At 42.6% G+C, this 14090-nt stretch overlaps 1 protein-coding gene across 1 annotated transcript in view; it reads left to right on the top strand.

Moving 5' to 3' along the window:
- Positions 1-14090, top strand: part of LOC146802186 (mitochondrial ornithine transporter 1-like) — a 144367-nt gene that overhangs the window by 100376 nt on the left and 29901 nt on the right. Inside the window, exon 4 of the mRNA XM_085621772.1 lies at positions 10074-10211. Coding sequence (XP_085477898.1) covers positions 10074-10211 — 138 coding nt within the window. The remainder of the gene's footprint in view (positions 1-10073; positions 10212-14090) is intronic.

Raw genomic sequence — 14090 nt, forward strand, 5'->3', positions numbered from 1 at the left:
AGGTGGATCCATAAAAGAATCCTGCAATGTCAGCAGAAATATTTGGCAGAGATGCGCGCGCAGCCGCATGACGTGTGATTGACGTGCAACTAGAGGGTGAAGGGGACTTGACATTTAGCTCTACATGTGGAGACAGAAGTCTGGGGGTCATGTCAACCTAATCCCAAATCATATCTAATATCCTATGTTTAAAGAACTGTGTTATCCAAAAGGAAAGGTCTCTAGGATAGAATCTATTCTATACTGACTGTTAGTGCGTGTACAAGCGTCTAAGTGTCTACATGAGATGCGAGGGGGTAGGAATATTCCATGGTAACGGGGCTACGAATTACTTGCATGTGGACAGCGAGGCCTGGCCCTTTGCACGGTAGCTGGAGGAATGTTTACCTAAACTACTAGACAGGAATGCATCGGATGAGGAGCGGAGCAGATAATCTTGAAGGTGAAATACAGTTTTGGCAGGCAACAGGCTGGATCAGGCACCGTTAGCCGCGTAGGGAGTAGGACAAAGTTCATGGATACAGATGCAGGCTCAGACTGGAGCTTTCAGAGGCAGAAGGCAGGAAAAGGCTTGATGACAGAATTCAGGGCCTACTCGCCTGAATCTGTAAAATGTGGAAAGTGAACCACATAAAGTCGGTGGCCTTTCATACTTAGGAATGGAATATCTGACCCATTCATGGCGGATCTGAAAGAGGACATGTTGACGGTGGACGCACATATATTTGCGTCTTCAAAACTGGAACTGGAGGGAACATACATGTACGTATAGCATGCACATGGAGCCGTTGGGGTCTACGATAGGGGACATAACTGATCACAAAATTCATATTTCCTCAGCTTGCTGCCCCTATTCTCCTTCCCCCTGCCCTCCGATGTCTTTGTGCATGCTCCTGCTCCATCCTTTTTGACCACCATGTTCCATGGACCTGCCACTCCTATCTACTCTGAGTGTTCTGTTGAGCTGCCACTCCCCTCCCACCTGCCTAGCATTGTCAGATGACTGTAACCTGCCCCTGCCACCTCCACCCTGCCTGTCCACATGCCATGCCCCTATCCTCTTCCTCCTGTCCACATGGTCCATTGTACTGCCACACCCTTCTGCCCTCCCTGGTCTGTTGTGCTGCAACTGCTCCTCCTGCCTGCCCCGTGCGGTCTGTTGTGAGGCCCCTTCCCCTGAACGTTCTTGTCTGTGCACAGGTCCTGACCCTCCCTTCTATCCTCCATCGTCCTTTGTGCATGCCCCTGCACCCTCCTTCTTGCCCATCATAGCCATTGTGCTGCCACTAACCCTCCCACTTGCCATGCATGGTCTTCTGTGCTGCCATGGCCCCTCCCACCTTCCCTGTGTGGTCAGTTAGCTGCCCCTGACTCCCTCCCACCTTCCCTCCATGGTCTGTGTGTATGCCATCACAGTCTCAGTGTTGCTCTTCATGGTGTGTCTTGCTTCTAGTGCCCATCCTGCCTGACCTCCATGGCTATCTTGCTGCTCCTGCCCTGCCCCCTTGCCCCCAGCCCTCTGTTTACATGTGCAGACCCCTACTCCCTCCCTCCTGGCTTGTATGTTCCATTGTAATGCCCCTGATCCGTCCCTCCTGCCATTTATGGTCTGTTATGCTGCAGCTTTCTCTCCTGTATGTCCATTAAGGTCTGCTAGCTACCATTGCCTCTTGCCCCTATGTTCTCTGTTGTCCATGTGCATGGTCCTGTCCCCTCCCTCTTGCTTTCTATGGATTGTTGTGCTGCACTCCCGTCCCGCATGCCCTGTGTGGTGTATTGTGCTGCTGCAAACCCTGATGCCTGCCCTGCAGGGTCAGTTTGGTGCACCTCTCCATGTCCCTCCTGTCCTCTGTTATCCAAGTCCATGTCCCTACCCCATTTCCTTCCATGATCCAATGTACCATACTTGCGAACATTTTGAACTTGGTAAGAGGGAGATTTTGAAAAAAAACTGGGGTATTGATTTTCCCCTTTGAGTTACATTGAAAAAGAGGAGATTGTAGACAGGAGACAGATCAAATAAGGCCCATTTGAGCTTAAAAACATTGGACGTTTCCTGGCTGAATCGGGTCTGTTGGCATGTATGGTTGTACTACCATTGTCTCTTCCTTCTGCCCACAATGGTCTATTACATTGCCACAGCCTCTCTTGCAAGTCCTGTATTGTTGGTTTGTTGCCCCTGCCCCCCTTTCCACTGCCCTCCATAGTCTGTTGTGCTGCCACGGCCCTTCCTGCCTGCTCAGTGTGGTAAAATTGTTGCCTTTGCACCCTCCTACCTGCCTTCAATTTTCAGAGTCCGTGCCCCTGGCCTCTGCCTCTCAACAGTATCCTAAGGAACAACTAGATTGCTAACATTCTATATTTATTACAAAAGTGTGGAACGCCTGACGTCATCTTGATGTAATCAAAACTGTAATACCTAGAGCATTTCCTTTAGAAATTACATATATGAGAGGGTCTTATTGGCATCAAAATTATGGTTAGTGCTCTAAAAGACTAAAATAAGGACATATTTTCTGAGTTTTCAAATAGCGACAAAGCACTTTTAAATTATTTGTTATCTTTATGTTTTTTTATCCAGTTGACCACTTGATTAAATGTTGCACTTAGGGGAGAGGATGTGGTGTTACTTCCAGAACTGCAGACTTTGCAACTGGGGAACCAGGTTGGAGTTTCTGCTTCAGCTCGACATTCTGTGATTCTGGTCAAATCACTTAGTCTCCCCATGTCTACAACCAAAATGAATTTGTTCTTGTGTGATGTAACCAATGCTCATGTAAAGCACTCCAATACCTGACAAGTCTGCACTATATAACACTGCAAAAACACAAAATAATAAGTGTTTTGCACACTTCTGTCATTGGGCTATATTTGGGCTACATCTGGGTGATTTTGGGCTACATTTGGGCTCTTTTGTCTCCGGTGGCCATCTTGGGAGATTTATTTGTTATGAAGTTTCCTAATTTCCTCATGTACTGCAGTCTCCTCAGTAGGAAATGCTTTCAGTTTTTTACTTTGATTCCATCATGAAGGTATTCAGATATGTCACACATTTGCAATAAATTCTGAATGTTAGCACTCTAGTTGCTCATTAGATCACTGTAGTAAAACTACTGTTCACCATGGAAGTCTGCTCCTGGTATTAAAAGTGCATGTTTCAGTCTGCATGTCAGAATTTTTTAATGAAATAGAAGAGGATTTGAGAAGTCACTCAAAATGTGCCCTCATTTTCTTTCTTCAGCATTAATCATAATTTCTATGGCAAAATGAACCCCCTCATTGTGTTCCTTTTTAAATTAAATGTTTTAAGTGTTACCAGTTTATTCCAATCAAGATGGCTTCAGGTGTGCCATACTTTTGTCATAATGAAGACAGTAAGCGATCTAGTTGTTTTTAAGAACACTCTGGGACATTCTGTCATTGGGCTATACTTGGGCTACATCTGGGTGATATTTGGGCTACATTTGGGCTTTTTTGTCTCTGGTGGCCATCTTGGGAGACTTATTTGTTATGAAGTTTCCTAATTTCCTCATTTACTGCAGTCTCCTCAGTAGGAAATACTTTCAGTTTTTTACTTTGATTCCATCAAGAAGGCATTCAGATGTATCACACATTTGCCATAAATTCAGAATGTTAGCACTATTTTTGCTCATTAGATCACTGTAGTAAAGCTACTGCTCACCAGGGAAAACTGCTGCTGGTATTGAAAGTGCATGTTTCAGTCTGCATGTCAGAATTTTTTAATGAAATAGAAGAGGATTTGAGAAGTCACTCAAAATGTGCCCTAATTTTTCTTTCTGCAGCACTAATCATACTTTTTATGGAAAAATGAACCCCCTCATTTTGTTCCTTTTTAAATTAAATGTTTTAAGAGTTACCACTTTAATCCAAGCAAGATGGCTTCAGGTGTGCCATATGTTTATCATAAGTAGGACTGTTAGCGCTCTAGTTGTTCTTTGGAACACTCTGGGAAGCTGCAGTAGAACACAAAGGAATCAACTGACAGTCTCTGCCCTTGTTGGATGTACATGTTTTACTGAGAATGTCAGACTTCATTCTCACATGACTGAGAAAGATAATGTGAATTTACAGAAAATAAGCTCTCAGTTTAGCTTATAGATCACCTTCCAAACCTCTGTGGGAAAAGCATGAGAAAATATTTTTCTCTCAATCATGATATCCCAGCAGAAGGCTTTTTCACAAGGTGAAATCACCTTAGAACATACCACAATTCCTAAAATGAGTATGGTACCATCAACAAATGATTTATAATGTAACTAAAGTCTTAAAACCTTCTATTAACTGCAATGCTTTTTAATGAGGTACTATCATGTATATTGGTCCCAAGATGGCTGCCAACACTTCTTGGATGAAGTGCTGACAGCCAATCAGATCTCAGGATGAGATGTGTGGTTAGGCTCCGCCGACATATATATATGATTTTACTTTTGATTTTCTCAGGAACTACTGAACAGATTGACACCAGACCTGCAAAAGGCACTTCCCTGACCTGATGACTACCTCTCTGCCAAATTTCAAGTAATTCTGTTCAGCCGTTCGGGCTGTACCTTGGACTAAAGGTCCCTATGGAAAATTGCATGGGGAAAATGCATTTTGGGACCTCCCTTTTTTCTCAGCCCCCGCTTGACGAATCCCCCCGAGACTTTCAGGGTAGGAGCGGAGCGGAGCGCCCCACCTATTTTGAAAATTTCGCGAGGATTCGTCAACCGGCGCCAAAGTTATTCCAAATAGAATGTTGCGGATTTCCTATGGAAACACGGTACTAACTACAACTATCTACTGGCGACCGCCAGTAGATAATATATATACATATATATATATATATATATATATATATATCAAATTCACTCATTTGCAAAAGCAAATAGCGAATTTGCCATTAAAATGAAAAATGTAGAAGCTAGAAGTGACAGAAATCGGCGTCAGAGACTGCAAGTATATCAAAGTTGTGATTTGATTAAGGTTGTCTGTTTCGTCACAGTGCAGTTGTTTAGAAGTGACTTTTCATCAGGGTCAAGTGGCGCCTTTTCTTCATCTCCGTGTATTGCTTGAGGTGAACTACCATATTTCAGAGGCCCAGTGTGCACCTTATGTTTATTATTATTAGATAACGCACGCACAAACTCTCATTTTCCGGATCCTGTTTTTCAGCAAACCCCGTCACATGGCCACTGTGCTTATCCATATGACGCTCCGTCATTCCAGCTTTCAGACTCGTGCATTTGCAAGTTTCTACTCAATTCCTTTGTATTGAGACCCACTGACATCCTCCATGATCCCGATTAGTCAGTTTCATGATGCAGGTTCCTGTACGCCTGTCAGCAGGGGTGTAGCTTGGTCAGTATGATTGGTGAGCTGCAGAATTCTCAACAATCACGATGGGACATCTTGTTAAAACACATTATTTTAGCCGAAAGACATGAGGGGGCCTTAAGGGGCAGTGGAAAGACAGAGCAGTGTGGTTTGTTAGGGGTACTTTAAACGCACTATTTTTCAAACAAGTCAACATATGTTAAAGCCTTCAACACATAGACCAGAGTGTGTGTGTGTGTTTTCGTCTGTGTGGTAATAATCCCAAGTAAAATCCGACAGATACTTCACGTTACGTGACTGACAGCAGTTGTACCCAACTATTTACTACAGAAAACATTTTTAAGGGGGTGTTCCACCCCAAACATCCCCCCTCAACCTACGCCCCTGCCTGTCAGATGTGCATCCAGTTTAGTTTGTAGGTGTTTTCTGCCTGATGCTTCAATGTCCATCAAATCTTCAAGGCTGCACTGCAGCTCCCCCTCATGCTGTTCTTAGAGTATAACTGGGATCGGAGGATGCCCGGACAAGGAGGAAGAACTCTGCATAATGTTGTTCTCTTAGAAATCCTATTATTTTAATTTTAAGGTCTTTTGTGCCTAGATTTTGATAATTAAGGACAGGTTGTCAAGACAGCTGTGTTGAATTCTCAGGCATTGGCCTCAGTTGTAGGAGCATCCTAACTACTGGCACACTGTTCCCTCTAGTGGTGCCAGGGGGAACAGGCTGGCACTGGAAGAAAGAACCAACCACTTCCTGTTGTTCTCGTTTGATCAGACAGATTCCCCTAGTCACGGCATGCACTTTTATAGGTGTGGTGCGAATCCTCCTTGAGGTAATACATAAACAGCCAACGTTTTATGAGAAGTCCAGCATACCCAGGCTCATTTCCCTTTGAACTCCCCTTTAAAGCACAATGAAAAAATAAAACTTTCCCTGCTTTGAGCATGCAATTATATTTCTATCACTCTCAATGTTGTCAATCAACACCTCGTTAATGAACCTCGTGTGGAGTTGAGCTGCCTTTCAGACGAGCATTGCATTGTGCTGTTCACTTCCTGTGCTTCTTATACCAGGTCTGGAAACCTTCACAGGACCTTGCGGGTGACTAGATCACTCCAGAAGAGCAATCCTGTTCTCCCAATCATGGGGATCCCCCGTAATATGGGGTCAAGACCCTGCCTTCCTCAGTAGGAGGGTAGAGACAGGTGGTCAAAGGAACAGAAACTCAGCTGAAGGATGGTACTGAAAAAATACCAAAGGAACAGGTTCTGTGGGTAGGTGGACTTGATGTCTTCTGAAAGGATGGAGAAAATACAAGGCTAACCGGGTATACACACTGACACTGTTTCATCCACAGATGAGGAGGAATGGTTAAGCACAGGCTGAATACAGTAGGCCCTGAGCAGGGAAACATATATCTACAAAGCAGAAATCCAGCTAGTGAGCTAGAGTCCAGCAGACAAGGACAAGTGTGAACTTGTCCTTCATGTCAGCAGCGAGGGGGGAACCCATCTGAAGCACAAGCAGCTAGGCAAAGGAACTGGAACACACTGCAAAGTACCCTGGGAACGTGCTGTCATCTGTACATCACTGAGGCCTAGTCACAGACAACAACATTTGAAGTGACTCTAAGATTGGCTACCACAATACTCAGCAGGATGCACCCTACAGACGCAGAACTCAAACGTCATAAGATGAAGGCACATCAACAGATCAGACTTTGTAGAGCGCTGTATTGTCACCCTTGGGGGTATCTGGGCACTGGAGTATGAGGTCTCCGTCGAAAAGCCAAGTCTTGAGAAACCTGTGGGAAGAGGGAAGAAACAAGTAGAAAAGGGCAAAACAGAGGGAAGAAAAATGAGCCAGCAGGAAAGGTAAAACAGGGGCAGAAAAACAAGCAGACAAGGCAAAACAGAGGGCTGAAAAATGCACAGAAAAGGCAAAACAGAGCAGAAGAGGGCAAAGCAGAGGGAAGAAAAAAGAGCGGAAAAGGCCAAACAGAGGGCTGAAAAACAAACAGAAAAAGGCAAAACAGAGGGCAGAAAAGCGAGTAGAAAAGGCAGAAGAGGGCAAAACAGAGGGCAGAAAAATGAGCAGAAAGGCACAGAGGGCAGACAAATAAGCAGAAAGGCAGAACAGAGAGCCAAAAAACTAGTAGAAAAGTCAAAACAGAGCAAGAAATGAGCAGAGGAGGCACAAACAGAGGGCAGCAGATAGACAGGCAGCAGGGGGTAGCGGACTGCGGGCAACTGCACAGGAGAACTGTTGAAGGGCGAGCTGGCACATGGTGCTGCAGAACCAGATAACATGAGAAGCTCCCTGTCCCCGATTAATGCTGCTAGAATTTCTAGGAAAAGAGTGTTTGCCAATAAAATTGCCACCTAACAGAGTAGCACTATGCCACAAGGTCAGAGAGGGCTGAGACATAAAGAGAGCAATTTACAGAGAACAGCAAAATAAGCCAACCTTTGAGAGCCACCCTGATGTAGAGGGACCTTTCAGAGACAATCTACCCAGTCTATGTGATAAGGTTCTATTTGTCTCCCTGCGTATTCACATGCAGCGTATAATAGATTTCTATGTTTCTTCCAATAACTGTTTGTCAGGCAGTGCTTAGAAATCAGACTCTCCCATCATCTGCAAAGGTCGTCATCAAGTGCTTTCTCTAATATGGCCACCAGATATGCATATGCACAGCGCTCCCCTCTCACTGAATGCAATCCAGACAAATTCCTTAGGGCCAGATGTACGACGGCTAAAATAGCACCTTGCAAATTGCGAGCCTTTTGCGACTCGCAATTTGCGAGGCACTATTTTGGATGTACAACAGTGTGTAACACACTGTTAGCGATTCCCAATGGGGTCGCAAATAGAGAAGCTCATGAATATTAATGAGCCTCTCGCAATTTGCGACCCCATTGGAAATGGCAGGCCCTCCCAGGGATGGTGGCCTGCTGGGCTCAGCAGACCACCATGTCTGGGACTGCTTTTAAATAAAGCAGTGTTTTTTTTAAAATGCAGCCCGTTTTCCTTAAAGGAAAACGGAATGCATCTAAAGAAAAAAAAAATGTAACGTTTTCGTTTCATTTTTTTTAAGGTCAGGCAGTGGTCCCCGTGATAACCGCCTGGCCTTAAAAAATATTTTTCCCTGCATTTGCAAAGGAGATGGGGTCCCCTGGTGACCCCTTCCCTTTTGTGACCCCATTGCCACCCTCTTAAAGAGGGTGGTAATTTGGGAGTGTTTTTTGGGCCCGCAATTACGGACACAAAACATTCTTACATAGGGTTGCGCTCGCTATTAGGAAGGGAACACCCCTTCCTAAGAGCGACTCGCAAAACCCTATTTTGCGAGTCGCAAAAAATTGCGACTCACAAAATAGGGTTTGTACATTCCCTATGCTGTGTTTGCATGCGCAAACGGGTTCGCAAACCCGTTTGCGCATGCAAAAATGGTTGTACATCTGGCCCTTAATTCGGTCCTGACCAAAGGCAGGAATCTCAAATAACCAACTGGCCTCCGTGTAGAGCAGGCCTTTGTGAAAGGCGACAAGCTCCTGTCACGTCACCTAGTGCTGCTTAGTTATGATACCAGAATATCATATTGTGTTCTAAATATCTTCTACAAAAATCGCCCCATTAGAGGTAATAATGGAAAATTACATCCAATGGGAAGATATGCTTGTAAACGATGTTGAAGACAATTAGGGCCTGATTTTTAGTGCCCTTTATCAGATACAATAACTATACCAAGTGGTAAAATCTGACACCAAGAAGTCTGAAATGTATTAGATGTGAGAATTACCACCTGTTCTGATTTTTGGGGGAAAGTAAAATGCACGTTTTGGTGATTACCACACCAACATACGCATTTCTCAGTAAATGCCAGGCCTTTTCCCCTGTTAAATTCTGGCAGGTCTGACTAGCTGAAATTTACCAGAGGGGGCACGTTTTATTCCACCCCAAAATGACCAGATGTGATCAACTTTGCACCATTTATAGTTGTGATCCCTGTGTAAATGGGTGTTTGCATAAGGTTTGCAATTTAACGGGCCACTATATTTAAGTCATATAATAGGTTGGTGTACAATATTCAGACATGCAATTGCTTCTCAGGACATCCAGGCTCTCAAAAATATTAGTTTTTTTGGATGCCATCCATTGTAGGCTAGTGATAGCTGCCTTGGAATTTCTGCATCCAACAAGGGTGGATCAGCGAGAGGGCAAAAGATGTGTTAAACATTACAATGTAGAAGGCCTAGAGCTGGCTCAGATATAGAGCCTATTCTCAGTAGGCTCATGGTCACAGGCTGTAATCCCCCGGTGAGTCCACTCAGCCTTTCACCCTTCTGAGGTTAATAAAATGAGTACCATTGAATTGGTAAACAATAAACAACTGTTATTGAGCTCCAGGATACCCTTGGGTGAACATGTGCTTGACACATTATGTTATATTAGGCAACATTGCCTTTCATGAAGGAGCATCCCATAATAGATTGAGTAAAGTACTAACTATTTGAATAAAAACTATTTTTATACTGTGTGGAAGGGATATCTTAACTATAAGGTCATCCCAGGAGGTTTTCTTGCATGAACACTGCCCAAAAAAACTTTGATGCTTAATGTACTATTCTAGTATCTCAGTACTATATTGATGTGTTTTATTACTGCTGCAACCACTCGTCATTTAAGCTCAATCTTAGACAATGTTCAAATCCTCTTTAATGTTCTTGCTGTTTCAGTGATCTGCAAAATGCTGCTGCAGGCTCTGTTGCTGCTGCCTTTGCCTCACTTGCACTGTGTCCAACAGAACTGGTGAAGTGCCGTTTACAAGCAATGCATGAAATGCAAATGTCTGGAAAGATAGTAAAAGGACAAAAGTAAGTATAGTTTTCTCTATGCATGTACACCTGTCTGGTAAAATTGTGGCAACATATTTTGGAATTTATGCCATTTCCTGACAGCTCCTTAAAATGTCAATTGAGCACATATGATTGGTCACTGACTTACCCAAACATCATAAATTGAGGAGGCATTGGAATACTAATGACATAATTGTATGCAAGGTTTAATATAGGATTATATAGGATAAATATTTAATTGAACTGGCTCAGTTTTCCCAAACATCATTGTTGTAAGCCAGGTGTCTCAATTTTCTCTTAACTTTGAAAGCTTTAGTGATGTAATTTAAAAAGACATCATATAATTAAAACATAACATAGTAAAATAAATAAATAACCTTCCGATCTATCAATGAAGGTGTTTATAAAGGAGAGAAATGGGAATAGTGATTGATGAATTAGGATATGCAATAATACGAGCAAGCTAAGTACAAAATCCTCAATACATGTTTTAAAAGGGGTTTTAACTGAGAAAAGATTAGAGAGAGGAAGAAAGAGGAAGGAGAAAGGGAGAAATAACAGGCAAATTGAAGACATAGGGGCTCATTATGATATCGGGTGGAATAACTTCGACTCTGTCATGGGACCGACCGACACCCGGTCGGCAGTCCCGCACGCCCCATTAGGATGCGACTGAACACTGTTCGGTCGCATTCCTATATTTCACTATGGGAGCATGCATTATGGCCATAAACCGACTATATTGCATGCTCCTATAGTAAAATGGGATGCGCAGTTCATTCCTGCTCTCCATGGCGGGCACCTCAACCTCACCTCAACCGGAGGCCGTGCACCAACGGGGGCCCCTCTAACATGCTTTCTGACATGGTTTCTATGTCGGACAGACCGGCATGGGAACTATGTCGGCAACCATGATCTTAATCTCAAGGGCGGAAAGAGCTTCCCTTGAGTTTACAGGCTAGATTCCGACTGGAGGACTGGCTCTCCAAGCCTGTCGGAAGCCAGCCAGAATGACCGGCCTGTTTCTTTTCCAACCACCTCCATCATAATGAGGCGGTCAAAAAGGAAACCGACCGCCCCATTACAATGCAGCCCTAAAGGCTCTGACCAAGGTTCGGCGCCTTTACAGGCCGTATCATTATCGGCTCCATAGTAATATTCAATCAGGTTTGCAGACTAAAGTCAATAAAAATGTGTTAAACAACATTATCTTTATATCAGATCTTAAAAGTAAATGCATACATAATAACAGTGAACATGGACTTTCAGGAGGTTCAAAAAAATTATTTAAATCGACTTGTTTAAACTTATCTTTAAATAGCTAATGACATAGGTGTCACAAAAGGTTTATCCAATCCATGATTATAATAGACACCAATCCACCATGCCTTAACATTAACATTGGAAGCATTCTTCCAATTCAGTTATTTTGTTGAAATACAATAGCAAGTAAGAATTCAACTAAGTTTTTGTTAAGGGAGGAAACTACCCAGTACTCAGGAATATGTTAACAAGTTCAAATGGAACATCAATCTGAAGATTGACATTGGCATCCAATATGGCATTGATTTGCTTGCATACCTCGCCAATATTCATAAATATGTGAATACAGAAAAAGTGTATGCAACAAATCACTTTGAGCACACTTACAAGACTAGCAGTTATTATTTTTATGACTAGAAACATTTGTTATCTATGTGGTGGTTAACAATGCTCTTTTATGAATAGAAAACAGAGCCTGAGTTCTATTAGCAAAAACAACAGTTGATGGACAGAATGCAGAACAATGTCATACATTCACTCCAGTACAGAGATCTGGGCCTAAATCCATCGTTTGTTTGCTCACCATGCCATTCCAGTTTGAACCCAGCCATATGCAAATCAGTCTTGACCCTGTGCCTCATGGGAACAGTCCAGCCCGAACTGCCAAGCCAGGTCCTCCCTGGACTGAAACCAAGCATCCTAGGACCGGTTTCGGGGTTTCACCCCTCTTCAGCCAGGATAGCTTGATTCCAGTGGCATGGAGAGCACGGGACTCACGTCTGAGCATACCCGTCCCACTCGGGGTGACAAATACAAAAACAACAGTTGATGGACAGAATGCAGAACAATGTCATACATTCACCCCAGTACAGAGATCTGGGCCTAAATCCATCGTTTTTTTGCTCACCATGCCATTCCAGTTTGAACCCAGCCATATGCAAATCAGTCTTGACCCTGTGCCTCATGGGAACAGTCCAGCCCGAACTGCCAAGCCAGGTCGTCCCTGGATTGAAACCAAGCATCCTAGGACCGGTTTCGGGGTTTCACCCCTCTTCAGCCAGGATAGCTTGATTCCAGTGGCATGGAGAGCACGGGACTCATGTCTGAGCATACCCGTCCCACTCGGGGTGACAAATGCAAAAACAACAGTTGATGGACAGAATGCAGAACAATGTCATACATTCACCCCAGTACAGAGATCTGGACCTAAATCCATCGTTTTTTTGCTCACATCCTGGCTGAAGAGGGGTGAAACCTGGAAACCGGTCCTAGGATGCTTGATTCCGGTCCAGGGAAGACATTGCTTGGCAGTTCGAACTGGACTGTTCCCATGAGGCACAGGGTTAAGACTGATTTGCATATGGCCATGTCTGAACTGGGGTGGCGTGGTGAGCAAAATAACGATGGATTAAACCCAGATCTGTGACTGGGGTGAATGTTTTGCCAATGTGCAACATTCCGTCCATCATCTTGTGTGTTTTGAGCTCTATTAGCAGCACAAATAAGATTTTCATAACTCTATAGATCAACACACATTGAGATCTTTTTCCCTAAGAAGTAAAATTTGTGACTTAGGCCCAGTAATGTCTTTGCTAGTCAAGTATCTATTTAAAAATTAGGCTTTAGGGTTGAGGAGAGGTATGCAGCTAATATTATTCTCTATCATATTACAAATATGTTTAACAGAGATACTAAAATGAATGTCAGTTACAGTTTCCACTAAACATTCATGATTCTTCTTAAAGGATATAGGAAAATTCAATTTCGATTGAAAATCAGAAAATGAAATAAAGTAATGCTTTTAAAAAATATGATGCACCCAAATTATTTCTTTGTAGTTCCAAAAACTGTTTTTTTTATCAATTTGAATATGTTTCTTGTACAAATAGAAGAATTTGAATATTGTCTCAATGTCAATTTCTGAGAATAAAACGTGTCTGTGAGAGTTTTCATGTGTTTTTAAAAATTAGGAGTGAAATATGAAGTGGTCTTTTGGAAAAAGACTAAAAACAAATCTTTAAAGAGAAAGGGTCAATAAATGACCTTTCAATATCAATCAACAATGGGAAATATCAGTTGTCTTCTTTTAATAGCCAATATCATGATTGTTGTAAACAAACAAAGCTTTATGAAATCAAACAAATTAAGAAAATTGATGACACATAGTGTTTACATGCTTTATTAAGGGCAATGACAATCTTGATTTTTTTGTTACATAAAAATGAGGAAAAAGGAGAATCAATCTTTTTGAAAAAAAGAAGTAGGTATATTAAGTGGTATCTTAGAGATGGAATATATAACTATAGGGGCTAGCATCATGTTAATTGAATGTAAGGAACCCCACCATTACCAAAATGAATGATTCCATCTAGCGATCAATGTCTCAGATTTATGTACCATCTCAGTCATTTTAATTTTAATTGTGTCTCTAATTGAATTAATAAACCATAACCATAAATATTTTAATTTATCTGAGTTAGTTCATCTAAAACCCAGACCACACATGCTTTTGTTTTGTGCAGAATATATTTATGGGAGAATTTCAGATTTTTACCTGTTGATTTTAGAGCCTAATTTAGCAAAGAAGAGAGTAACTTCTGCAGAGAAAGCTGGCAAAGATGTCTCTAGGTGGAA

Source organism: Triturus cristatus, chromosome 8 (genome assembly GCF_964204655.1).
Source record: "Triturus cristatus chromosome 8, aTriCri1.1, whole genome shotgun sequence".
Lineage (NCBI taxonomy): Eukaryota > Metazoa > Chordata > Amphibia > Caudata > Salamandridae > Triturus > Triturus cristatus.